The following is a 25213-nucleotide window of genomic DNA, read 5'->3' on the forward strand; positions in this document are numbered from 1 at the left end:
TAAGAGGTGAGAGGTGAGGGGTGAGGGAGGTATGAGAATTGGGGATTGGGGATTTGGAGATTTGAAGAGAGGATTTACACTTGAAGTTTTTAGGAGAGAAATGCTTGGGGATTTTGATTATGATTGTTTACTAGTGATGATATTCGAATTTTCTTTTTTAAGCGAATGATTTTATGGGTATGGGTATGGGTATGAGGTGTGTGGTGTGTGGTGTGTGATAGATGGGGTATACGTGATATGTCTTTCCCAGTCTCGTTCCCTGCCTGCCTGTCTGTCTTGGTTGGTTCATTCTTCTTTCTGTGTGTGTGGGGGTTGAGGCGTGGGGTTTGTTTGTGTATGTGTATTATATATTATATATTATATGTTATATATACTTCTAGATGGATATTGGTATTGGTGTTGGTATTGAGATTGATATTAATATTGAGGGTTGGGTTGGGTTGTTGGGCTGTGGCGATCTTCTTTTGCAATGGGGGATTTGGAGGTTGAGGTTGAGATTGAGATTGAGATTGAGAGAGGGAAGAGAGAAGACGGTTTGTATTTATTTTTATTTTTTGTGTGTGCTTCTTTTGGCGACTGCGATGAATATGATTTATTATACGTAGGTAGGTATGGATAGTACTATTACATAAATATACAGTATACTAATACCCCCTAGGATTATTTATATACAGAGGATGTATTATAGATATGTAGAGAAGTGAGTCCTCGTCACTTTCTCTCCTTTTCTCGTCTTTGTTTTTGTCTCCTTAAGTACTGGAGTGCTTTCCCCTTGAGATGTGTAAGATTATATCGAAGCTATTTGCTGTTTGTTTTTGCGCCGCGGAGGTTGTTGTTAAGTAGGTTTCCGGCTGGGACATTTCGATGCGTCTCGCGTATTGTTTGTTCTGCTTCGTGTCTGGGATAAACTATGTATATTTGTGAATATGTGTGTATATGTGGGAAGAGGTTTTTGATATCGAGGAGCGAGGATTCGGGGATTGGGAATCCATATTAGGAGAGTGAGTGGATTTGTCTTCTTCGCGTATTCCACAATAAGCAGTAGTATAGAGAATGTCTGGATATACTGCAATCTAGCGGCCGAGTATCTTTGAGAGAAAGATCCTCAAATCATGACTTTGTATACTCTTTGAATATATCTCAAACAGCACCCAATATGCCCCACGATTAATTCCACAACTCTTTCCCTCCCGAAAGCTCTCCAGCCCTTTCTTTAAAGTTCATATACTCATCTTGCGAAATCCTTCCATGAGATCACATATTGCCGAATCTTCTTCTTCGTTATCCTTTATTACCGGTTGAAAATCATTGTCCTCATCAACAAAACCTTCATAATCATCATCCTCACAATCCGAATCTGTATTCGAATCTGAGAGCATATCCAGCGAGGGTTTGGGCATCGAAGTCCGGGTCGGCGTATCTTGTATTTCTGAGAAATGATCCGGCCTTGCGAGACTTTTCGGAGAAATTTGGGGGATATGGAGAGATTGTTTTTCTGAGATGTTTATGCTGGGATTTTGGGGGTGGGTATGGATATATGTAGAACTTGTAGTTGAGGAAATCGTAGTTGAAGAACTGGAAGTATACGAGGAATCGGATGAAGAACTACTTGTACGAAGTGTGGAATGCGAGGATTCGGAGGTGCAGGAACAGGAACAAGAACAGGAACTATGGATGCTTGGTGTGGGACTCGAGCTCGAGAGAGTATTTGTGGATTCGGATTCTTTGGATTGTTCTTCTTGTTGCTGTTCTCGCAGTTTCTGTTGTTCCTGTTCGTACTCTGAACTCGTTATGCGTCGAGAAGAGGGAATAGGTACAATGGCCGTCTGCACACCCAGATATCGAGGAAGTATCAACACCCGGAAAGAAGGATCGAAGATCCCGGTCCATATCAGTGTTGAATTTGGATCCGGATTTCTCTTGTGATAACGAGCAACTATTAGAGCTTCGGAATCATGGTTATGATTGTGATTCATTTTTGGTAGGGGATTTTCGTGTCATTTCACTTCATTTTGATCTTTTGTTGGTATGTTTGAGGTTCTCGAGGATTATCTTATCATTCTTATGTCATGATTTGATATATGCTTTGCCACCGTCGAGAAACCGGGTCAATGTTGTGGATTTAAACTCTATTTATGGCTAGTAGAACTGCTAGACTAGTAGTGCCGCTAAGGGTAGATCCCCCGCATTTGGGATATATTTGGGGTACATGAGCTCCTTGTATTAGAAAACAAAACATCCTCAATTGCGCCAATGTGTATCCTATGAAAAAAGTATGCCTCCCATTGACCCCGAAATAACTATCAATTCCATATCCGTAGCTTGTGAGAAGTGACCATATCCATAAACGAAGATCCTGGATTGCTCGAACCGCTGGCCCCACGGAAATAGGCTCAATCCAAAATGAAAGTTCGAGGATGCATAGATTTCTCTCGAGCTAATGCGACTGCTTGTTGGAAGGGAGGGTCTAAAGCTCCTCGGAGGCTTCATTTTGAGTAGAATGATCGGACTGTGTGTTGGAGCATTAGTAAGTTATTCGTTCATGCTTTTCGCCTCATTTGTTTCAAGTATGGGGTGTGACTTACGGAAAGCTCTGATTGTTCGACGTCCATAATATCCGCCTTATCAACCTGCTCATTGCCAGGTTGATCATCACCGGCCTGAACAGGGGAATCTGGTGAAGCATCTCCAACTTCGCTTTCTGAATAAACTTCCTCCTCGTACACAAGATTGGAATTCTCGGCGACGAAACAATTAGCAGTACCAGGCGTGAAAAGAACGTTTTGGCGGGCCAAGGAACGGTTCTCATCATCGAGAAGAAGCATAGCAACCATTCCATCTCTGAAGGATGGTCGGATATCACGCTCGCGGAGATGGCGGAGGAGATCGGGAATGGGAATGATATCGTAGTGGTACTCTTCATTTCTCTCGTCTTGGTATTCAGCGAGCATTTCATCAAAGACCATTGTTGACTGGGGAACAGCAGCAGCAGTGGCGGCGGCGGCTACGTTGATGGGAGTGGAGTTTGCGGATGGGGCGGAGTCGACGGTGGCGGAAGTGGTGTCGATTTCCATTTGAACCAAGTCTTTTGAGGGGGATGGGTCTGTCATTTTGAGTGTGCGTTGAAAGCTTGTGATTATGTGAGCTATGATTTGTTTTTCGTTAGTAGTTTGCAGTGTAGAGCATAGATTGTAAGAATGTAATGAACGAGTATGAAGGAGTGTGAAACTTTTACTTGTGATAAGAAAGAGTTTCATCAATAATCACTTGCAAGAATATCAAGTAATTGTATGGTTATAGGAAAGAAGACTTACTTTTCTTTAAAGGTTGTTGGTGGGCTGAGATACTGTGGTGTGGTGTTGTTAAGAAGTTGATTTGAGAAAGTTGGAGAGGATCTGGTTTTGGAAAGACTAGTCACTCGAGACATCGGCCGGGTGATGAACTTTGTTGTGGATCAACAATGTTGAGACGAAATTGTGTATTTGTAAATACTCTTGGGAGTGATTATTATAGGTTAGCAAACTGATGATTGGAGTTGCTGTTCATTAGACTACTGGATTACAATGGTGATGGGAGAAAAGGGGGGGTCGTCAACGAACTTTCCTTTATCGATGGAGTTTGCGTAAGTTGAGTGGAGGTACTAGTATCAGTTATTGATGCCTTTGATTCTACCATTCTGTTTGATGGATTAGATCAGCTTATTCACAAAAATTTGTGGTTTGAGATGGTAGATAGATGGATTTGGTCTTGTTGAATTAGGTCTTTTCTCGCTTAGGGTTGGATTGAGATAGAATCTAATTGAGTAGGTTTTAGTATCTGATGAAAGGAAGATAAATCATACATGGCAATTCAAGAATCTTAAGATATCAACTGAGTAAAGTTGTTACGATTGTGCCGCTGAATTCTGGTACCTTATTGAAATAAATGTAAGTGTTTATGATGCCTTATGTGAGGATGTTACGGATTGTGGCAGGTCAAATTAACCCAACATAATGCGCTGAATGTATAGAGGCGTAATTTTGTCTTCTAAAGGAAATAAAGACTTTGGTTTCCGTGATTTACAATGTTATATTTTATGATAGAATATCTTTCATAATTATTCTAGAAAGATGCAAATGTGCATCCTGCTTTAGTGATCAACTCTAAATGCAATGTCTCTTTCTTGAAATCATAAATACTTACTGCGGTTATGTACTTGACTGCACCCATTTCAAGGCCGAATATTCCTTTCTACTATTCAAAAAGTCCATGGTTCTTGAGTTCTGTGTATGGGGAGGGCTATCACCACATCAGCTGCTAGCTAGTCCTCCCGATCAAAGGTAGGCACATTGCACCCCTCCAATTAATACAAGTCAACCTAAAATCTTAAAGCTCCAGAACTTAACTCCTCTCGATTCATTGTTGGCATTTTATCTCATCTCATTGGCTCTCTTTAACGTGGTGAGTTCACCTCTACGGCACTGTAGAAAAGTCACAAGAACGCTAATTCTACGGCTTTCTCATTCACCCATCTATTTAATGACAAACAAATTCCCATCTTGATTCTCATCTACAGTATAGCATATGTTCAATCCCTAAAGTTCATGCTTTCATTCAGCCAAGAAAGAAACGAATACACAATCATCTGCCTTCACCTCTCCCTTTTCGACTCGCGCCATAAAATACTAACAAAGCAGCATGGATCTCAACAAGCTCACTGTCAAAGAGCTTTTGGCACAACTTACAGCTGCCGGTATAGAGAAGCCCACAGTTAAAGAGGGAGTCGTTGCTTTCGTCGAAAATCGATCACGTCTCGCACGTCGGAAGGATCAAGCCAGGGAATTAGCTGCCATTGAACAGAAATTGAATGAGACAAATGCAGGGCCTGAATTGGTAAGTCTTCTAGTATACATTGAAACTTTTTCTTTGCCTCTGATCTGATACTTCATCTTCTGTATCTGCGCATCATCTCGAACTACTTATGCCTGCACTCTCCTGACTAAAAAAATAGGAAACTCTCCTCCAACGCACAACCAAAGCTATCCTCTCCGGATTCGACTTCTCGCTCCCAAAGCTTCCAAAGGGATTAGAGGTTAAAATGAACGTTAACATGCAACTTTTGCACACGCGTACTGAGGTTGTGGATACTGATGACCAAGATCATGAGACCGGCCTGCAGACTCCCGGTTCTCAGAGTGAAGATGAAATGATAATGATCAATCATTCAATGGGACGGGCAGTGGAGTTTGTACACGGGGCAGAAGATGAAGAAGAAGAGTTGGATGAGAATGGCATTCCAATCATTCAACCCCCGCTCCGAGAAACTCAACTAAGCACTAATGTCGCCGATTCCCGAAAACGCAAACTCGGAAGCTCCACACAACAAATTGCTTCCACCTTGATCTCAAAGTCTGAGATAAAAGCAGGCCGTAACCCCAACAGACAAGCTCAGGAAGATGAAGAGACTCTCGAGGGTTCCCCTTCTAATTCTAGATCTGCGATGCTCGGACAATCGAACAAGAAACAGAAGCGTGTTGCTGGAAGGTTCGCCTGACATTGATCGTGTATTGAGTTTTGGATAGGAGTATGGTGTTTAGTTCGTGGTGATTGCTGAGAGTAGCGGCGAGGGTTATGTCGGCTCCTGATTCCATAGTTTAATGAACATGTCAATTACAGACAAAAAATCAAATCACTTCATTTCACAATGATGCGCAACTTATTCACTAGTTACATGTCTCATCTTTCTTTTCTTCTTATCCACGAAAAAAGACCTTTATAAAACCTGCCAACGAATACGGAGGCCCGATATATCCTCCAGCTCTACCTGCTTTGTCTGTCTTATCGCCATTTGTACGTATTGAAGACAAGGAGCAGTTTTGATAAAGTAAATCGTGTGTAAGTAAAAAGGGTCGTCGACTTTTTCATCTGAAATCAATCTTTCACTGTCTGAATTCCACATGCCGCCACTTGCACATTTGTCTAAGCTCCTCTTTACTGCCAAACATCAAGCTAACAAACACTCTATCACTGCAACTGATATCCGACTCCGAATGAACAGGTGAATCTTCATCTCTCCAAGTAAAACGAATTATATCTCCCACCACCAAACTAACACATTCTTCATTCTCAAACCGCTTTGCCAATTCAATCTTTTCTTCTTCACGACTCAAACCCATGACTTCAACCATACTACTTCTAAGAAAATAAGTTTCTGGGAGCAGTCGAGTGCAAGGGCCAAGGAGTGTGGTGGCGTATTTACTGTGAATTGCCTTTTCCTTCTTATTAGGGTCGCTGCTGGATCCCTCGTCCTCGTGTCCTGAATGAGAATGAAGACAGGTGTAGTCGAACATTCTCGCATCTTGATGCCACCTAGGCATCACAAACATATCACTCGGTGTGGGGAGACGGATCGTAAACCAACAGGCCTCTGTTGGAACTCTTTCATACTCATTGCAATATTTCCGAGCGATATCGAGGAAGTCGGAAAAGGTAGAGGATATGCATGAAGCTGATAGAGGAGTGTGGGCAAAGAGGAAAGCAATCGCCTCAGTGACTATTTTGTGATGATCGAAAACCCCATACCAATCGTAATCGATATTTTTATTGGTGGTGAGAGATTTTGTGGGAAATGGAGACAGGCGTTGGAATGGATTGGGGGTTAGACAGGTCAAAGGGGAGAGCTAGACTCACATTGGTTTCTTATTTTCTCAAGTTGGAAGTCTGTATACTCTATTTTGTGGCATAATGCCGTCTTGCTCATAGAGGCGTTTTCGAAAATATGGCAATGATAAACAAATTGAAACCTTAACTGATCAACAAAAATACGAAGAAGTTGAGTTCTCACTGTGGCTCAGTATTGCATGAGGCAGTGCGGACTTGGGCTTAGGTACCTGAGTAATCCATACAAATAGTAAGTAGCACCCGTGGACAGGTACAAAGTGACAGGACATATAAAAGTGAGGCTCTTCGCTTAACTATATCAATATAAACAATCCATATCACTTCACCAAGAAACAAAGTCCAGATGGCTTAGTGGTAACGCACTGGGTCTTCACATCCCCTCAAACGGGACCGCTGCTTAACATCCGAAGACACTGTTGATTGAAGAACTCAGTTTGTCTGGTTTGAATTGGAAATGGGATCGTTTACATTACATGATTTCAATTTTTTGGAATTTGGCTCACCCTCAATTGAGTCATGCTGTTCGAACTCTATTCTCTACTCTTCTTTGCTTGTTTAAATCGTGTCTCACGGCGAGATTGGGTATCATGGTTTTGAAGGAACGCTTCTTATATAAGTATTTGTGATTGATTTTGACAAACCCAGCAAGCAGGTTCAGTGCGAGAGTTCCACCACCATGATGCAAAAGAAAATGGACTTAGTTTTCTAACACATCTTCCAACGATCTCCTGCTCCCCTTTCATTAATACGTGTCAAGACAAACAAATCAACTTTGCATAACACACTGGCGATTGAATGAGATATTGCCTCCTGTTCTACATTCTCTGGGTCGGGCTTCCGAGATTGTAGCAAAACGGAGTATCCTGTACTGGAGATATGTTGTCAATGAGGAGATGTATGCAAAGGCATTAAAAAAAATCAAAGCGTAGTGAGGTACTCGATGTGAGTTTAGTGTTTCTAGTGCAGCAATTCGTCAAGGTAGAGGTTTGAGGAGCTGGCATCACTATCTGCCAATATACTTTGCTTTGATGTTACTTTTCAAGCTTAGAGAAGACCGCGAGAACCAATATTTTGCTGTGCAAACACTCAAAATTTTAGGCAAATGGCGATCTCACTCGACAGGACTTAAAACGACAAGTGTTGGACAGCCTTGATATTGTACTGCGTGTACGCTGCTTATTCTTGAATAATACAAACTCCTCCCGGCCCTCTTATGCGCGCCAAATTCTCTTGATACCCTCAGTAACTCCGACATCGTTTGTTTCGAACTCATACAATCCAACTCCAACCAAAACAGTTGCTCCCCTCAAGCCCCACCAAAATAAAGCTTTAGTTTTTGGCACTCTCCTTGCTGGGAAATAATCGATAATACACGACTCGAAGCCAATATGTGAGTGGATAAGAATAGCCGCGCAAAGAAGAGCATCGGTAGCCGGATTCAATGATCCGGAAACGAAGGGGGCGACTGTGAGAGGAACGAGACCAACGGCGATTAAACGCTCGAAAGTCCAATGGTAGGAGCCGTGGGATGGGGATGGCTTAGGTACAGGTGCTGCGTCGTTTGCTATATAGACTATTAGTTTATGGTGGACTGGCTCGAGGGCGGATCAACATACAAGTTCCATCATAGATTCTGTGAAGTAGTTAGCAATAAAATCAAGGCATATCAATCGCGGAAAGCTCACGAGGTAATGGGGGTAGAATTGATTGTCTGCCACTTGCATGGAATGCCGCTACACGCATTGAACCTGGCAATGCATCTCGAACAAAAGTACTGCGACCAGCGGGCTTGTTGATTGCGGGGAAACTGGAGGGGATCTTTGTAGAGAAATTGCGCTTCGACGCAGCGAGGCAAGTCTGCCTAATGACTGATGGTTTGATGAATGAAGCCATTGTGAATTTCTATTACAATTATTGAGTGTAAAAGAGTCGACGACATATCACTCAGGTCCTTCAATGCTCGGTCGACGATGTTCGGAATAACTAGGTAGCTCGGCAACAAGTCACGTGTGAGGTCATCAAAGCCGGAACAAATTTGATTGGTTGAAATATGATCAACGACTAAGCTCTTCAGGTTTACTAAATTCTAGTAATTTGAACTCATCGGGTTATCTTCAATTTGTTTATTTCCACCACAACCCTCACATCATATCCCTATGGCGTCTCGGCGGTTAGCATTAAACCTTACAAAAGGACTGCGCACCCGCGCTGCTCCAAATGTCGTATCTGGACTGAGAAGAGGATTCGCGACTCCAGTCACAAAAAATGGCGTCAAGACAGAGACCACAACTCTTTCAAACGGTCTAACGGTAAGTTTTGAATATGAATGATGAAGGGGGCAAAGTGCTGATAAGAGAAAAGATCGCTACAGAACACTCGCCATGGGCACAAACCTCGACAGTTGGTGTATGGATCGATGCCGGTTCTCGGGCAGAAACTGACAAGACCAATGGCACTGCTCATTTCCTGGAACATCTTGCCTTCAAGGTATATTTCAGTCTGGGGTGGAAAGTTCAATTGGGCTTACAATGAAAACAGGGAACCAGCAACCGAACGCAGCATCAATTGGAGTTGGAAATTGAGAACATGGGTGGTCACTTGAATGCCTACACTTCCGTATGTCTACATTCATCTGAATAGCGCGGGGCACTTTGCTAATTTTATGGAAGCGTGAAAACACAGTTTACTACGCCAAGGCTTTCAACTCTGACGTACCAGCAACTGTCAACATTCTCTCCGATATTCTCCAAAATTCCAAACTCGAACCTTCGGCGATCAACAGAGAGCGTGATGTTATTTTGAGAGAATCCGAGGAGGTTGATAAGCAATTGGAGGAAGTCGTTTTCGATCATTTACACGCAACTGCTTTCCAAGGACAACCTTTAGGACGTACCATTTTGGGACCCGCTCAAAACATTCAATCCATTCAAAGAGAGGACTTGACCAACTATATTAAGACAAACTACACTGCTGATCGTATGGTTCTTGTTGGTGCCGGAGGTGTTCCCCACCAGCAACTCGTTCAGCTCGCTGAGAAGCACTTTGCTGGTCTTGCATCCCAACCACATTCCAGCGCTGCTCTCGCCATTGCCAACGCTCAAAAGCAAAAGCCAGAATTCATTGGTTCTGAGGTCAGAGTTCGTGACGACACCATCCCAACTGCCAACATTGCCATCGCTGTCGAGGGTGTCAGCTGGAAAGATGATGATTACTTTACTGCTTTGGTTACCCAAGCTATCGTCGGTAACTGGGACAAAGCTATGGGCAACGCTCCTCACATGGGTAGCAAGCTCAGTGGTTTCGTCCACAAGAACGACTTGGCCAACAGCTTTATGAGTTTCTCAACAAGTTACAGCGACACTGGACTCTGGGGTATCTATCTTGTCACCGACAAGACCACCCGTATTGACGATTTAGTTCACTTTACTCTCCGTGAATGGTCTCGTCTATCATATAACGTTACCGAGGCCGAAGTTGAGCGTGCCAAGGCTCAACTCAAGGCATCCATTCTTCTTTCCTTAGACGGCACCACTGCCGTCGCTGAAGATATTGGAAGACAAATCATCACCACTGGCCGTCGTATGGGACCAGAGGAGATTGAGCGTGTTATTGGGGCCATTAGCGAAAAGGATGTTATGAGCTTTGCGCAAAGAAAGTTGTGGGATCAAGATATTGCAATTAGTGCTGTTGGTTCGATTGAAGGTATGCCTAAAAATTTCTTATTCCATTACTTCTTTTTGAATTTTTTACTGACACATTTAGGTCTCCTCGATTACCAACGTATAAGAAACGATATGAGCAGAATGGCATCATAGATAGGAATTTAGAGGGGTTTGGGGCATGAGCGTGTATGATGCGGGGCTTGTTTGTACACATAGATCCTCAATAAAATTTGTTCATTTTGTTCACAGCCGATCTCTGAGACATGGGGAACTTGAACGTCATTATTGTGAATTCAAGGTTATGCAAACACATGTAACTTCCCATGAGGAATGTTCATGCATGAGTTAGGATGACATTTACGCCGAAATAAATTCAAAAATTCGAGAAACTTAAATGACCAAGGCTCCAAATATTTCGAAATTACCCAAATTCTTTCCTCCCAATATCATAAATCGTCGTTAATGTACATTCAAGAAACGTGCCATCTCATGGCGCTTCGCCAACACACTAGACGAACGGCCAGTTTTTAATCCGTCGATCCCTTTTTTCCATTCCTGTCATGATGACTTTTCTTTCTTCATGGTCTCCTGAAACGACAGTCCTATGCATGTGTCTGTCTTAGTTGTATTAAGGTCATACAATTGGGTATGCCTTCGAAGCAGATGCTTCGGTGTTGGTGAGTGGTATCAAACTCCTTGCCCAGAACCCCATAAACCCTTTGCCGATGATAATCCTCCTTCTTTGATTAACCATATCAATCGAGCAATTCTTCTCATCCATTACCGACAATTGTCCTCGAGATCTTGTTCTTCATACCTCCCACTCCCTCTTCGCCTACGGCAATTCAACCGGGCCGGGCGGCGCTTCCATTTCGGATATCCTGGTAGGCTTATTCGTGTAGTTGACAGGTTTATTCGCATAGTTTGGAGGACCGGGCAAGGAGGTTTGTGTCTTATCACTAATGCCCGACCATCGCTGATCTTGTCCCCCGTAACTCTTCCTATCATGATGCATCTGATATAACTGCTGTTGCTGTTGCTGCTGCTGTAATTGAAGCGGTGTGTACGGGTTTAAAGCCGGATGGCCCTTCATGCCCGCCTCGGCCCATTTCTCAGGATTGTAAGGGGTCAATGGAGGACTCGTCGGGACACTCATTCCACTATATGCACTTCCTCTCCTACCAACGCTACCCCCCGAAGCCATTCCGGGGCTTCTCAATGGAGGACTCAAGGGCGGCGTCATCGTATCACCTTCCCGCTCATATCCACTTGCGCTCCCAACCGTTAATCTCCTGTTCCTCTCATGCGCCTCTTGCAATTGCGCTTTTACGACTAATCGAGCCACCAGCGCTTTCAAACATTCTTGTAAGGTTTTCCGCACGAATCTCGTCATAAAAATGTTGCATTTCATCTCTACATGTTCTCGGATGTATAGTCCCTCCACCGGCGCATTAATGCCGATTTCTCTCGGAACGGCTGGTTCTCCAGGCATATTTCCCTCGATCGTCCATTTTTCCTTGATGTCTAAGCCCATGGGCGCATAGCAATGTGTTTGTAGTCCATTTGCCAAATCGTGGAAACAGGCGTTGAAGGATACGGTGCCGGTGTAGAGATTGCCGGGTAGATAGGCTATTCTGTCGGTAATGCGATACCATTGACAGTGGTATTCTTCAGGGGTGGCAGAGGAAGGGGGCTTTGTGGGTGTGCGTTCGGCGTGGGATGGATTGAGATCGATCATTTCGAGATGATCGTGTAGGGTGTCGAGGACCGTTTGGCGGGAAACATTGGGAGGGAGAGGTGTAATCGTTGTGAATATTGTTTTGGCCATGTTTGCGTCGATGGTAAAATGAAGATTGAGATGGTAAATCTCTATAGACTTCCTTGATATCTTAGATAGAGATAGAGAGCAACCTTGGAATGCTTTAGAAGAGGCGCAGTAGGAACAAGAAGTATATATCCACCTAGCTTCTGACTTACTACTAGACCATATTGGTATCACTATGGATATATATCATCCAGAATTAAGATAAGGTGTAATTGGCCCATCTTGACCACAGCTGAAAATGATTAATCAATTTTTGCCCGCTGATTTGTACAAGGTGGGAGGACTCGTAATGTAAGACTTTAGGTCCAAGCGAATCGATGACTTTTGGGATGCCAGGCTTAAGTGTTAGCCTATAATGGAGTGCTACTACCCTACTACCCTACTACCGAGAAATAGTCCCGTCTCCCCTGTGATGTTTTTATTGGTACCGATGACATGGGATATGCAAAGTGGCAGCTACCTATGATTGATTGATGGCTTTTGAGGAGATACAGTCGGTCATATCAGCAAGTGAGTGGAATGGTCATCTTCAACATGTATGATACAATTCTTACCAAGATCTTCAATGCTACCCAAGATTCAAAGTTTAGAGCTAGATACTAGATAAACATCCATTCCCTTGATCCTCGTTTCTACAAACGGAAGACGCCTCTTCCATCAAAAAGAGCATCTAAATTTCCTTGACCGATGCGTCGTACTACACACGTACATACAACACAGGCCTCTTGTCATGCCTTTTCTTTTTCCTCAAAGCAGGATTTAGTTGACAATATTCTTTCGAAAAGGGTTCGAAAAAAGAAATGATCATTGATTAAAGCTTGTCAAAAGCTGGGCATCTATTTATTCGCATTGAGATGAATGAAAAACTAATCCCAAAAAATATTTGTGTAGCTAATTTTATATGATCGCTAACCAAGCAACATCTACTAATAAGAAAATGATGAGATTCTTGTGAAGAAAAGCAAAAGATAAGCCATCTTGTCTCCTCCAAAAAACAATCCAAAGATTCCCGAACAGAGCAACCTTTTCTCATACTGTAGAAAAGACATCTACCTACCATCATCATAACTCTATCAAACCATTCCGCACCTACCATAGCCAACCCCAAATGATTCACGGAGTTCTGGTGCTTGTAAGATCTCACAATTCTTTTCGTTCATCCAATCATCATACCCAACAGGTCATTACGCATATCTTACCGCCACACACACACAAACAGATGATGTGCAGACGATAGCACGATTTGCTTATTGGTACCGATCACTTTTCCCAAAGCCTTGGTCCTGTTATATGTGCTGTGCTGTGCTGTGTTGCAGTACGTGGTACACGTTACGTTTACCCTGCCTCGCTTGGCGATGGAAATTCCAAATTATTTGGGAGCCAATGAGTACCGATGCCGTTTTTGGCAAATGAATCATTCTTGTTTGGTGAGATTGTCGTTGATGAATTCAGTGAATTTTTGTTTTGTCATAATTGTATATTGCCGGTTCGGAATCCGGGTATGGTGCGGCAACTAAATACATGGGACGGGTCGAAGAATTAAAAAAAATTGATCCGCGAAGCTAATAGATCGGAAGACTACTTAGACTTGACAGGTCAAATGGCGGGGTGGGCCGTGGACGGAGCTAGTTTCCAGATTCTGAGGCCGGAGTGAGCCAGACCCAGGACTCGAAAGAAGGTTGGGCGTGCATTCTTTCACTCATAAGATGCAGGAAACATGATGGGCAACGTAAAAAATCCAAATAATTGTGTATCCATTAAGTCTCATTGACGATTATTGCAACTCAAAGCAAAAATCAAGCATTAACCAATCGATCCCATGCTAACAGAAGAAAACCTCCCAACCATGAGAACTAATTTTGTTCACCTTATTACGTCCCCCTTCATGCCACCAGAGGAGCCCCGCCTTTTTCCTTTTTTCCTTTAACCCATATCCACCCTTGCCAATTCTCTATGCTTGCTGTTGATTCAACACCAAATCTCGAAAGTTTTGGTGCAGTATCTTCCGCCTTCATTTTGGGTACCTATGTCGAGACAACCATTCTCACTCTTATCCCCGTTTTCCTGCTTCCTATCATGATCACAGTCTCCATTATTTCCGAATTTCAATAGGCATTCTGCACGTCGAATCAACTCTTCCCATCTACGCACCACCGCTACTCTTTATCTATATTTTTATATTAGTTTATCCCTGATACTCCAAATCTCTCTTCGACGCAGCCAACTTGTTCTTTTTCCATATGCACATGTTGATAATGCCACTGAAGAAAAATAGCACACAAAGTGCCATGCTAAATCCCCAGATGGCTTTCATTTCGTAACATGCCGTCTTCGATGCACCGACCCAGAAGTAGTAATTGGCTTTAGAGAAATTTCCGACAGCTGATTCGACAAATGCCGAAGTCACTCCAACATTGGGAAGGGCAGGACATTCTAGATAAGAAAGTGGCGTTCCGACTTTCACAGAAACCACAATGAGAGCAATAAGAGCCGCTGTATCGAATGCAGTAGCCAAGAGGAAGCTGAGTTGGAGCTCAAGATAGAGAAGATAGCCTATAAGAAGAAACACAACCACAATCACAACCTGGTAGAAATTAGTAAGAATTGAAAGAAATCTGGGGATGAGGATGACATACAATACTGAGAGTTGCAATGATAACTGATGGGGGTGCTGTGTCGACCGAATTGATCTCTGCGATGAAATTTGCAGACATACTAAGGATGCAAATCAGGCAAATGGCTTGTAAAGCCCGAGTGATGGTAAAGGCGAAACCGAAAGAGCCATAATCTTGACCTTTGGGTGAAAACATTGTGCTGGATGAGAGTATCCGAAAACGGGGTGAAAATGATACAATAATGATCGAGGGGACTTTCCAGTAGACAAGTGTTGAATAGCGGAGTAAACAGAATCTGCGTCTCTGATAATAGTTGAAGAGAGAATATCTTACTTGGCCTTGAAGGTGGCTCGAATTGGTGAAGAAGTGAAAGTTTTAAGCTGATCTAGCAGCAAAAGTATGATATAATTGTTGTGAAGAGAATGTCCTAAAATCTGACCACAGCCAAAGAAAAGAAGTGGGAGGGAAAGAGGTATTTTGTAGTAGATGAAAAGACTGGTTGTTGAGATGATGATGGAAGCAAACAACTGAGGAAATACAGATCTTAAATATTCATACTTACACACTCTTACTGTGAACCCCAAGAGCCCAGAACCTTTGTACCATCGATCTAGATTTCCAAATTCTGCTCTGTACATCATATCATGACTCTATAAATTCATGAGACGGCCAAGTGTAGTAGCATGCGCTGGGTTTGCCAATAGGAAACAGTCCGCTTGACATGGCCGTTGGTAAGGTCGGTAGTCTCTGAAGCGACCATATTTAAAGATTGAATCATTGAAGACCAGTCATTAAAGTCTTGGTATGTGAGCCGCAAAGAAGACACGCGCCATCAAGCTAAAATTTAAGGTATTGTGTAGCATAGTAGCATCATTGGACGAGAGACACTTGTCTGATCCGAATAAGCGCTTCACCTGGGTTCGGGGTTTGCAAGCATTTTAACCCATGAGCTTGAAACGCGGCAATTGAACCTATAAGTAGGTAAAGAAGCAACAAGGAATTTTAAGCGTAAACCGTATCCATGGGACAATACGTTTCGTTCGATATGCCTTGCTTACATAGCCACGATCATCGCAGAGGTTGCTTCTCGTGCGACATTCAGGAAGTAACACAAATGTTCAGAAAAGGTCTTTGTGGCACGGACCCAGCGATGCGCTTAGTAGCAGGAGCACGCGAGTCCCGCCAATGAGACAATGAAGATTACGTGCCGGCCTGTAGTTGTTTTTGAGCCCTGTAAGTTCCCGTAGATTAGGCCCTGTAGCCCTGAACTTTTGCTGAGCATGCCACCCTCGTCTACTATTTTGTTCGACAATATGACAACAATTCATTACAACTATCTTCATACCTGGGAATGATTCATACTTTCAATTTGACTCACCACGATTATTGCCATTTTGTAGCCACACAAAAGCCACTATCAATCCAGTGTTGTCGCTCAGATGTCTCCAGTGCAGTTCCAAATTATGTCAGATCTCCATTTGGAGACTCCAAGCGCGAGACCATCATATCAGCACTTCAAAATTCAACCAGAATGTAGATATTTGGCTCTTCTGGGCGACATCGGAAAAGTCATAGATTATGAATTTCTTGCTTTTCTCGAAGACCAACTGAGGGTATTCGAGATTGTTTTCTTCGTCCAAGGAAATCATGAAGCATACGGAACGAAAGTGAAGGCAGCCGTTGAAACTATGCTGGGTTTTCAACGTAGAATGAACAAAAATCGCCAGGAAGGAGTGGAAATGGGCCGTTTTGTATTTCTCAACCGAACGAGATTTGAAATTACGGACAGCTTGACCGTTCTAGGTTGCACCCTTTTCTCTCACATCTCCGATGAACAACGTCAATCTGTGTCGCTTTTCTGCTCCGATTTTTCCGAGACATTGGAGTGGGATATTGATGCTCATAACGCTTCTCATCTCGAAGATCTTATCTGGCTGAATGCTCAAGTGGAGCAGATAACACTAGATGAACCTCGACGAAAGATTGTGGTCTTCACACACTTCAGCCCGACGATGCTTGAGGCCGCCAATGATCCTAAGAAGCTTGAAGATTCCAATCAAGTCAGGTCTGCGTTTGTCACAGATCTCTCTGACCAGATATGTTGGACGAGCTCAAGTGTCAGACTCTGGGCGTTCGGGCATACGCACTACAACTGCGATTTTGTGGAAGAAGGAACGGTGAAACGAATCGTGGCAAATCAGAAGGGCTACAAAAGGAGTGAGGTGATTACTTTCGATGCTGCGATGGTGGTTGACATTGAGATTATTGAAACGCTGTCTCAAAATACGTTGGGCAATGCAATAAGATTTGAAAAATATGCTAGGGTTTCTGAGTCTCTCAAAAAGGTGCGCAGGCTGCTCGATCGTTGGTTGTCGTAAAAATAAATACTAAAAAGCAATTGGCAAGCTACATAAGAAAGTCTGCATCAAGCAAGCATTCAAATACGAGAAAAATGCATCGCAAAAGTTACAACAGTGGTAGCTAGTAAAACCACGGTGGTTGAATTTTTTTGGGAGTTAATCCATTCCACTGATTTGAGCCTATTCTATTCTTGAAATGCAAAACAACAGTGTTGTCGCCATTTTTATTTTTGCTGCAGATGGGGTTGTGTCGCTTGTACTCTGCACAAATTATTTGAATATTCAAGCTCAACAAAAGTCAAGTGATCAAAAGGACAAATTTTGTTTTCATGGTGTCAGATTGGTTCATACGTCCGCTGTGTAGCGTGGTTGATGATATTGATATTAGACAGACTTCGGTAGATGCGTGCTCTAATCACCCTTCAATTCAAGTATGAAAAGTCTTCTGAAAATGACAGCCGAGCTCCTTCTAGAAGCCCTTTTCTACGTTCTTTGTCTCTCGGATAAATTCTCCCTGTTAGGGCTAATTCCAAAACATTCATAACGCCTACTGTTGATCAAGTCTTTCTTTGTCTCGTCGACTTCCAAAGGCCCATGTCATTAAGATGGTGGACCCCGCTTCTATTGTATTATCAGCATGAGTTCTTGATTCTGAAATGGATCATGTTACCTCTCATTTATCGTCGCAATCGAGTCTTCGCTTTTTCGATGGTCTTCCGGGGACAGGAGAGCCGGAGGGGATAGAAGAGGCAGAGGGAATAGAAGAGGCAGAAAAAGGGATACTAATGGCTTGCTTTCCCATTGATGCGTTTAGACCCTTTACCAACCATCCAGTTTGATGCAGACAGTCTTGTACAGCATCGTGTTTTTGCCCTTGACGGTCTAGATCTGCTTCCTTGCGGAAGTTTCGTTTCGTTATCTTGCTGGCCGTATAGTTTGCTGTCATTGCGCACCTGTACTGCCAGAACATCACGGGCTGCTTCAACTTGCAAGCTTCATATGCGAAATGAAGCCATCGATTGTCCTGCATGCTTCCGTTTGCCCACAATAGGGTGTTTCCAAACTGATATCGTCCACCACTTTTTATTATCGTGTCGTACGTAGCATTTTTACAGCTTTCAATCCAGGCTGTAAATGCTTGTAATGCCTCTTTGAGAGTCACAGTGCTCTCTTCGCTCATTTTGAGTACTTGGGGACAATTTATGTTAACCCACTGCATCGTAACATGATCTTGGACTAGCCCATGGGCAAGGCAGGACTGTAAACTTGGGTATACTTCAAAGCGTGATTTTTCCTCTCCTGTCTCAATGTCGAAAAAACTGGCACCGATTTGGGTAATCGCTGGTTTGATCAGGTTAGGGTGCCCGGCAAGTTCGCAATCAACCATGATATGTGTATCAAGTTCTTTTGGCAGCATGGTCGATAACTATCTCGGAGAGAATTATTGAACGGTGCGTAATTCTAAATTGGCATGAGGATGTTGTAGATGAATTCACGAAATTCCATTCATCGACAGCTTCCTTTAAGCACTTTGTCTTCCCTTATACCCCTGTGCAAGAGCATTCAGGAGACCCAGCGTAGTGTTCATGCATACACATATGATCCACTTATTTCTCAGTACCATTGTATATAATGGAGGAATGCATTTGGCATTGGACATGAAGTACGTCTTTATCTATTGGAATACGCATGAATACTTTTTGAGGCACCGAGTGCGGGTACTTGCATGTGAGCTCAGAGGTCTTTTGCTTCTATACCGAGCTATCCGTTTGCCGGCATGAGAAAGTGGGGATTTCAAAACTGTGAATGGAGAGGTATCTTGCATATGCATTCATGAAGTCACTTTCTAGTTCGCTCATGATGATGCCATAATTTTTTTTTTATCTCAATGCAACGTCGACTCTATCATACCTGATCAAACTAATCAGAAACGCTGCCCAATACAGCAATTCTTTAAAACTGCTCCACTCAATTAACCTTAAATGAGATTGAATACTACCCCAAGGAGAAGAAATGGACTGGAAAATGATTTGTCAAAATGATAGAAATCTTACATGAAATATCAACACAGCATTCTAGGTATGTATTCAAACGACAGATGAATAACATAAATCCTAATATGTGGGAAAACACCCATAAATGGCTTTACTATATTATCATCATACTTCTATTCTATCCAGTGGGTCTAGCCGCAGTGGTGGAAAGACTAGCGTCTAAAAATTATACATTATCAAATTCATCTTCCCCCCATGTAATCTCGTTTATTCTTTCCGATTCTCATGAATGAAATCAATATTACGCCTCAGGTTTTCTTCTCCCAAATCACCATTACCGTAATTCATGTCGACATTATCATACTGCAACCCCATTGGCTTTCGCGCAATACTCGTTATATCTTTTGAATCCTTTGGAGGTGGCATTTTCTTCATCTCAAAAGATTGAGTATCATATGAAGTATTATCAACCCCATCATTTCCCTCGTGAAAACCAGAAGAGTTTTGACTATTTTGAGCCTGGTAGGAAGCTTGAGTCTGGCCAAGTTTTCTCGTTTTTCTCTTATTTCGAAGCCAGTCTATGAGACGGAAAAGGATGAGGTTGAAAAGCAATGTACACCAGAAGAAGTGGGCGAGGATCATGTAGAGGAATCCGTGTTTAATGCTGATATCGAGGTAGGATTTGGTGAAGTCGATGTCATGTTTGAGGATGTGGACGACACGGTAGATGAGGAGTGTTTGAAGGACTGCAGGTGCGAGGAGAGTGGATATGAAGAACTATATTGGTGGTGTTAGGTGTAAGTATTGAGCAAGTATGGAGGTTATAGATAGAGGGAAGTGGACTTACGCAGAGAACAAGCCTGAAGGTACGCTTCCAGGGCGTTAAGGTACTAATGAACCACCAGATAAATACAACTGCAACAATAGGCAGTAGAATGGTGTCAAGGATATATAGGCAGAAAGAAAAGTATCCATAGTGTTTAAAGAGACTCTGAATCTCCGTGGTGCCTGGAATGTCCTTAATAGCAAGTGGGGGTGTGATGGTAGAACTGAGGATGGGTAGTATGTATTCGTACAATGCTAACAGATAGGAATTCTGTATCAGCCAATTTTGATCAATGTAAACAGGAGAAAATTAACAGGTATCAAAACACAACATACCTTGCTTTGAGTGATGACAGCCGTTTGTTATCTGAAACATCTCCTCAACTTCCGTAGTAAGACCAGTGACACAATAATGCAAGAGATAGATCTTATAATCCACGATCTCCTTTACTCTTGTGACATTTCCTCCTTTCGCAGTATGATTAACCACCATTTCCTTTGTCGTTAATGTAAGGAGTTGCAAATGTGGATGATGCGAAAGTACAGCGATGAGGAAACAAACAAGACCGATGGCGATGAAAGCAAAGACCAGAAGAGAGAGCACATATGTAATACACTTCTTAGCTTGAGACTTGAGTATGGTCCAGAATCCACAGAAACAACCTCGTGCGTAGCCTTTAGCTCCTTTTTTGAACTGACCACGATTATTGTGTATATTCGATGCGTCTTTTGATAGATCTATGCCAAAGCTTTGAGCAGTTTTGTTAACTTCCTGGAATTTACCATGAACCTCCCGAGCCCCTTTGAGAATTTCCTGTCCTTTGCCATGATATTCACGGCCTTGCTTAATAGCTTTCCTGCCTGCTTGAAGGGCTTCGAAAGCTTTACCGGCGGTTCCCATGATATGAGTTGTTGTATTTCCTTATTGTTTCAGACTTATTAGTTTAATGTAGAATTATGTACCAAGAAGAAAAGTAGTTGCACAACATTAAAATGATTATGTAGCTCGGAGCGTGAATCATCTCTCTTGTAATTTGGTATGTGCGGAGTCAAAACACAGAAGATTCACGCTTTCTTGTCTTGGGGCACATGAGCCCTGACCTCAATTTCCACCTTCATATCCTCCCTTGCGAGTCTCGAAATCCCAAGGTAAGTCCAAACTGGCTGATGATCTGGACAGTACTTTTTCAAGCATCTGACCATTGTCTCCAACGATTTTTCATCCGCCGGTACATGATATGATCTAATGGAAAACACATCTTCCCAACCCTTCGAACCGGCTACTCTGAGTGTGCGCTCGACATTGTCAAATGCTTGTTCAATCTGAAGAACTATATCGGGGCTTATGGCTTCAGTTGTGCGGTCCCATCCACCTATACTCTATGAGTCAGTAAAACATGAGGATCTAACGTCGAGCTTGAGAACAGCTGGCGAATGACGACCACAAACCTTGACCGGAACATTCAATAACATCTCCAACTCTAACAGCCTGGCTATACCACAGATCCTGTTTGGCTCTTTGTCCGTATCCCTCATAATTGGTGTAAGTTAAATGAGACATGGCTATTGTATGGCGATATTTGAATGAAATGTATTCAATGTGACTCAGTATAATTCATTCGTTTGTAAAATAGTGTTTGTTAATCGAAGTAATGTTCTGAGGGATGAGTTGTAATTACAACCCGATATATCCACCACATGTACTGTCAGTGACACACTTGTTATACTGGTTATTTGTAAGAGTTCTGGAACCTACTCACCGCACCCCATATGGTTTTGTGACAAAATCCCTGCAAAAATGGCGCTTTCCCATACAAATTAAAAAAATTAATAGCGTTTTCAATTCAAAATATTTCATTTCGAAAACTCACTTATATATAAACTATATTATAAATTAATTAAAAAAATGAATATTTTATTTTTTTAATATTTTTGTTAAGAAACTATATAAGTTTGAAATTGAAAAATTGATATTTTTTAACTTGTAACGCTTTTCCCATACAAAATAAGCGATTTTTTCGAAAATTTTATGAATTTTGGCTTCAATACCTTATAACTTTACAAATAAATTAGAGAAAAATAAATTGGCTATTTTTTGTGATAATTTGAATAAATATAAATCACTTTATAAATTTTTTAAATTTTTTATATAAGAATATAACAATTAAACAGGGATTTTAAAGTTGAATAATTGATGGTTTTAGCGGGGAAAACAATATGTATGCGATAAGTAGGTTCCAGAACTCTTATATTATAAATCCGAAATTATCAATCAACGCTCTAGAACTTTTTGACTTCTTACCCCACTCGAAAGGCGTCCTCAGGATTTGAATTCGATTCGGGTTCTAGCTAGTTGTTCTATAAGTCGGGTACCCTACTTTCTGGCCACCCCTGTTTTGGGCTACCCTTTTATACCAAAAATCACTTTTTGAGCCTATTAATATCTTTATCAATATATAATATAACTCAAGTCATTTTAAGCTCATTCTGAAATTTTTAGATTTTTAGGATTTTCTGAATTGAGATCTAGAGCTTCAAAATATCGATTGTTTTACTATAGAATCCTTTCAATTACCCCTCAATTGTCTCCACCATCTCCAATCCTCCTCCACCCACACTCTTCACCCCACCCCAAGCCAACTCCCAACCGCTCCTGTATATCCCTCGTATTTTTAGCATTCGGTTCCATCTGAACGTTGCTCGACACATTATCATACACTTAATTGAGTAGTAGAGAGAACTATTCCTCAGTGTTTAGGGTGTACGATTGCAAGTCCCTCACCAGAGAGGTGAACAAACCCCGTTTGACTCTAGTATAAGGCAAACTACCTGGGTCTTCATCGGCATGAAGGGAATGACTTTTGGGAGCTATTGAATATAGTGACTACTGCCAACAGAGATTACTGTACCAATGTAATATTTAACGAGTACCGAATCTCCTCACAGGAATACAAAGCAAGCTTTAGCACAGGCGGATGCATACCAATGCCTCATCGCATCGGCGGTATCAACTACTTGAAGAAAGACGGCTTCCTCATTCATTGAAGTATATCATTATAAGAGAGGAATTAATTACAAAAGAATACGACAAAATTAATCCGTCGTGGGAAAAATTCGTGTTTTTTACGTAGAGCCAGAAGGTAAAATTCTCAGTCGTTGCGAGACGTGTAACTAAAGTCAACAAACTCTCTTGCCTTGTGCCTCCGTCCCTCTAGAGCGCCACTTCTATGTCCTCTGGTACAGAGACCTTCTTTTCTTGGTTCTTTTCAAGCTTATCAGACTTTAGTCCGAACTGTGTGTCCAATTTCGTTCGGAGCGATATGTGTCTTTCCACGCATACTGCAACAAGCCCTGTACATCCGAACGCAACAGCGCCAATCCAAGCTGATTTTAGCGCTTCTCGATATACCGAAATCACTTGTTGTCGGATAGTGGGCTCCAGGGAATGGATATAAGTACCACTGACAAACTGATAGGCCCGCCCACCTGCTAGTTCTTGGCGGACGGCAGGGTCGCTGATACGATTGGAGTAGCGATCGAATTGCGCATTAAAGATGATCCCGGGTATTGTGATACCCCAAATGAAACCAAAGCTACGCAAAAATGAGTACAGCCCCGTCGCTGTAGCCACGTCTGAGTCAGGCAAGGAAGCCATTATCGCAGGCAGAACGGTAGGCAGCAGAATTCCTCGGCCAATGGCGTCGACCATCTGGAAAATGACCCAAGAAACTTTGGGGGTGGTGTTTGATAACATGATATTCAATCCCAGTCCAAGAATACTAAGAACAAATCCAACGAGGTGCAATGGCCGATAGTGTCCAAATTTCGAGAGAATCCCGCCAGCCATGCCAGCTGTCACAATGAGAAAAGCCTCATAAGGAATGAAGTTTGTTCCAGCTCTAAGAGGAGAGGTTCCTTTGATGGCTTGGAAGAAGACAGGCCAGAAAAAGCACACCCACTGGAGTAGTACCGAGGAGATGAAATCGATGTAGAAGCCTGCGGATGAAGTTCGATTCGCGAAGATGCGCGGGGGTATGAAGACTTCTTTGCAAAAATTGGGTGGTTTCCACTCGTACAAGTGAAAACCTATCCATCCTAGTACGCCAAGCACAATTGGGAGGATTACTCGCCAGGAAGACCACGAGAACACAGATCAACCAAATATAAGGCCGACCAACAGAGAACAAAGAGAGGCGATGAATATGAAGTTTCCCACCCAGTCAATTCTTAAGAGTGCTCGCGCCCACGTAGATTCTTTCTCGTGATGTAGACGAAGAGATATGGCCATGAAAACCATGGTGACCCCCGCAATAGGAAGATTTAAATAGAAAAGCCATCTCCAGTTTACTGTAGCAAGAGCTCCTCCGACAGCTGGTCCTAAAATGGCAGCGATAGCGGTCGAAGACATGACAATGCCGAGGTATTTTCCTCTTTCTCTGAGGGGGACGATATCGCAGATAATGAGTTCAACAAGCATCATGATGCCTCCAGATCCGAGGCCCTGAACGGTGCGACCGGCTATGAGCATCGTGGAGCTGTTTGAGCCTCCTACGATCCCACTCCCAAGCATGAAAAGAGAAATCGAGACGAACATAGGTGCGCGGCGCCCGAATATGTTACATATCTGAGCACAAAGTGGCTGAACAACTGTTTGAGCAATGAGGAAAGAGTTCGCAACCCACACATAGTTGTCGGCAGCCGAAAGATCATTCGTGATTTTAGGGAGGGCTGTGGCAATTATCGAGCCGTCGAGGGCGGCAACAAAGCTGATAAAAGAGAGTGAAAAGAGTATGAGATAAAACTGCCACGATTTGGGGGTATTGGGCATGCTTTCTTCTTGAGTCTGTAGCACTGAGTCCGGTGGTGAAGGCTCCATGGTTTTGATGAATCGCCTTGTATTTTAGTACAGAATATACTATTCAATTAGTAAAGGAGACTTAGGCCCTTTAGAGATCTTAAGTGAGTTTGAAGTTTTCAGATAGCAGAATTTTCCTTTCAATATAATAGAAACTAGAATACAAACAAGAAACATATCTAGTCCACCAGTGGGTGCACGGACTCACGGGACAACGTGACAGCAAAGTACAACTTTATATCAAAAAGAGTAATTTTAATAATTCAATTTAAATTCGAATTTTAGATTAATTCTGTTCAAATTGATACATTATATTTTTCAAGAATTAAAGAATGACTTATTTGAAACTTATTTTAAAAGAATGAAATTTAAATTCAAAAATTCAATGGTATGTTTTTTTATCAAAAAATTTGATAA

At 42.4% G+C, this 25213-nt stretch overlaps 13 protein-coding genes across 13 annotated transcripts; 3 read left to right on the forward strand and 10 right to left on the reverse strand.

Annotated features, from left to right (window-relative positions):
* Positions 1–1220: 1220 nt before the first annotated feature.
* On the reverse strand, positions 1221–1976 carry EAF02_002834 (uncharacterized protein; the record flags this gene model as incomplete). Its single annotated transcript, XM_038898882.1, has 1 exon — positions 1221–1976. One exon carries the CDS (start codon positions 1974–1976, stop codon positions 1221–1223), a length of 756 nt encoding a protein of 251 aa, XP_038761170.1.
* A 491-nt stretch (positions 1977–2467) lies between these two features.
* Positions 2468–3110, reverse strand: EAF02_002835 (uncharacterized protein; the record flags this gene model as incomplete). The annotated part of the gene is made up of 2 exons (XM_038898883.1): positions 2468–2509; positions 2586–3110. The coding sequence occupies 2 exons, from the start codon at positions 3108–3110 to the stop codon at positions 2468–2470; spliced, it is 567 nt and encodes a 188-aa protein (XP_038761171.1).
* Positions 3111–4677: 1567 nt separating this feature from the next.
* Positions 4678–5533, forward strand: EAF02_002836 (uncharacterized protein; the record flags this gene model as incomplete). Its single annotated transcript, XM_038898884.1, has 2 exons — positions 4678–4872; positions 4991–5533. 2 exons carry the CDS (start codon positions 4678–4680, stop codon positions 5531–5533), a joined length of 738 nt encoding a protein of 245 aa, XP_038761172.1.
* Positions 5534–5918: 385 nt separating this feature from the next.
* On the reverse strand, positions 5919–6356 carry EAF02_002837 (uncharacterized protein; the record flags this gene model as incomplete). Its single annotated transcript, XM_038898885.1, has 1 exon — positions 5919–6356. One exon carries the CDS (start codon positions 6354–6356, stop codon positions 5919–5921), a length of 438 nt encoding a protein of 145 aa, XP_038761173.1.
* Positions 6357–7871: 1515 nt separating this feature from the next.
* EAF02_002838 (uncharacterized protein) lies at positions 7872–8553 on the reverse strand (the record flags this gene model as incomplete). Its single annotated transcript, XM_038898886.1, has 3 exons — positions 7872–8224; positions 8273–8293; positions 8346–8553. 3 exons carry the CDS (start codon positions 8551–8553, stop codon positions 7872–7874), a joined length of 582 nt encoding a protein of 193 aa, XP_038761174.1.
* A 263-nt stretch (positions 8554–8816) lies between these two features.
* Positions 8817–12393, forward strand: EAF02_002839 (uncharacterized protein; the record flags this gene model as incomplete). The annotated part of the gene is made up of 5 exons (XM_038898887.1): positions 8817–8969; positions 9022–9147; positions 9199–9276; positions 9330–10362; positions 10423–12393. 5 exons carry the CDS (start codon positions 8817–8819, stop codon positions 10473–10475), a joined length of 1443 nt encoding a protein of 480 aa, XP_038761175.1. The 3' UTR covers positions 10476–12393.
* EAF02_002840 (uncharacterized protein) lies at positions 11158–12150 on the reverse strand (the record flags this gene model as incomplete). The annotated part of the gene is made up of 1 exon (XM_038898888.1): positions 11158–12150. One exon carries the CDS (start codon positions 12148–12150, stop codon positions 11158–11160), a length of 993 nt encoding a protein of 330 aa, XP_038761176.1.
* A 1465-nt stretch (positions 12394–13858) lies between the features above and the next one.
* Positions 13859–15314, reverse strand: EAF02_002841 (uncharacterized protein). The gene is made up of 2 exons (XM_038898889.1): positions 14784–15314; positions 13859–14731 (listed from the first exon to the last, which is right to left on the reverse strand). Exons 1-2 carry the CDS (start codon positions 14955–14957, stop codon positions 14333–14335), a joined length of 573 nt encoding a protein of 190 aa, XP_038761177.1. The 5' UTR covers positions 14958–15314; the 3' UTR covers positions 13859–14332.
* An 887-nt stretch (positions 15315–16201) lies between these two features.
* Positions 16202–17140, forward strand: EAF02_002842 (uncharacterized protein; the record flags this gene model as incomplete). The annotated part of the gene is made up of 1 exon (XM_038898890.1): positions 16202–17140. The coding sequence occupies one exon, from the start codon at positions 16202–16204 to the stop codon at positions 17138–17140; it is 939 nt and encodes a 312-aa protein (XP_038761178.1).
* Positions 17141–17426: 286 nt separating this feature from the next.
* Positions 17427–18779, reverse strand: EAF02_002843 (uncharacterized protein). Its single transcript, XM_038898891.1, has 2 exons — positions 17796–18779; positions 17427–17743 (listed from the first exon to the last, which is right to left on the reverse strand). Exon 1 carries the CDS (start codon positions 18537–18539, stop codon positions 17796–17798), a length of 744 nt encoding a protein of 247 aa, XP_038761179.1. The 5' UTR covers positions 18540–18779; the 3' UTR covers positions 17427–17743.
* A 604-nt stretch (positions 18780–19383) lies between these two features.
* On the reverse strand, positions 19384–20842 carry EAF02_002844 (uncharacterized protein; the record flags this gene model as incomplete). Its single annotated transcript, XM_038898892.1, has 3 exons — positions 19384–19893; positions 19964–20196; positions 20278–20842. The coding sequence occupies 3 exons, from the start codon at positions 20840–20842 to the stop codon at positions 19384–19386; spliced, it is 1308 nt and encodes a 435-aa protein (XP_038761180.1).
* Positions 20843–21006: 164 nt separating this feature from the next.
* On the reverse strand, positions 21007–21502 carry EAF02_002845 (uncharacterized protein; the record flags this gene model as incomplete). The annotated part of the gene is made up of 2 exons (XM_038898893.1): positions 21007–21314; positions 21391–21502. 2 exons carry the CDS (start codon positions 21500–21502, stop codon positions 21007–21009), a joined length of 420 nt encoding a protein of 139 aa, XP_038761181.1.
* Positions 21503–23152: 1650 nt separating this feature from the next.
* EAF02_002846 (uncharacterized protein) lies at positions 23153–24817 on the reverse strand (the record flags this gene model as incomplete). Its single annotated transcript, XM_038898894.1, has 2 exons — positions 23153–24027; positions 24127–24817. 2 exons carry the CDS (start codon positions 24815–24817, stop codon positions 23153–23155), a joined length of 1566 nt encoding a protein of 521 aa, XP_038761182.1.
* Between the last annotated feature and the right edge of the window lie 396 nt (positions 24818–25213).

Source organism: Botrytis sinoallii (genome assembly GCF_014898435.1).
Source record: "Botrytis sinoallii strain Bc 23 chromosome Unknown BSIN_004, whole genome shotgun sequence".
NCBI lineage: Eukaryota > Fungi > Ascomycota > Leotiomycetes > Helotiales > Sclerotiniaceae > Botrytis > Botrytis sinoallii.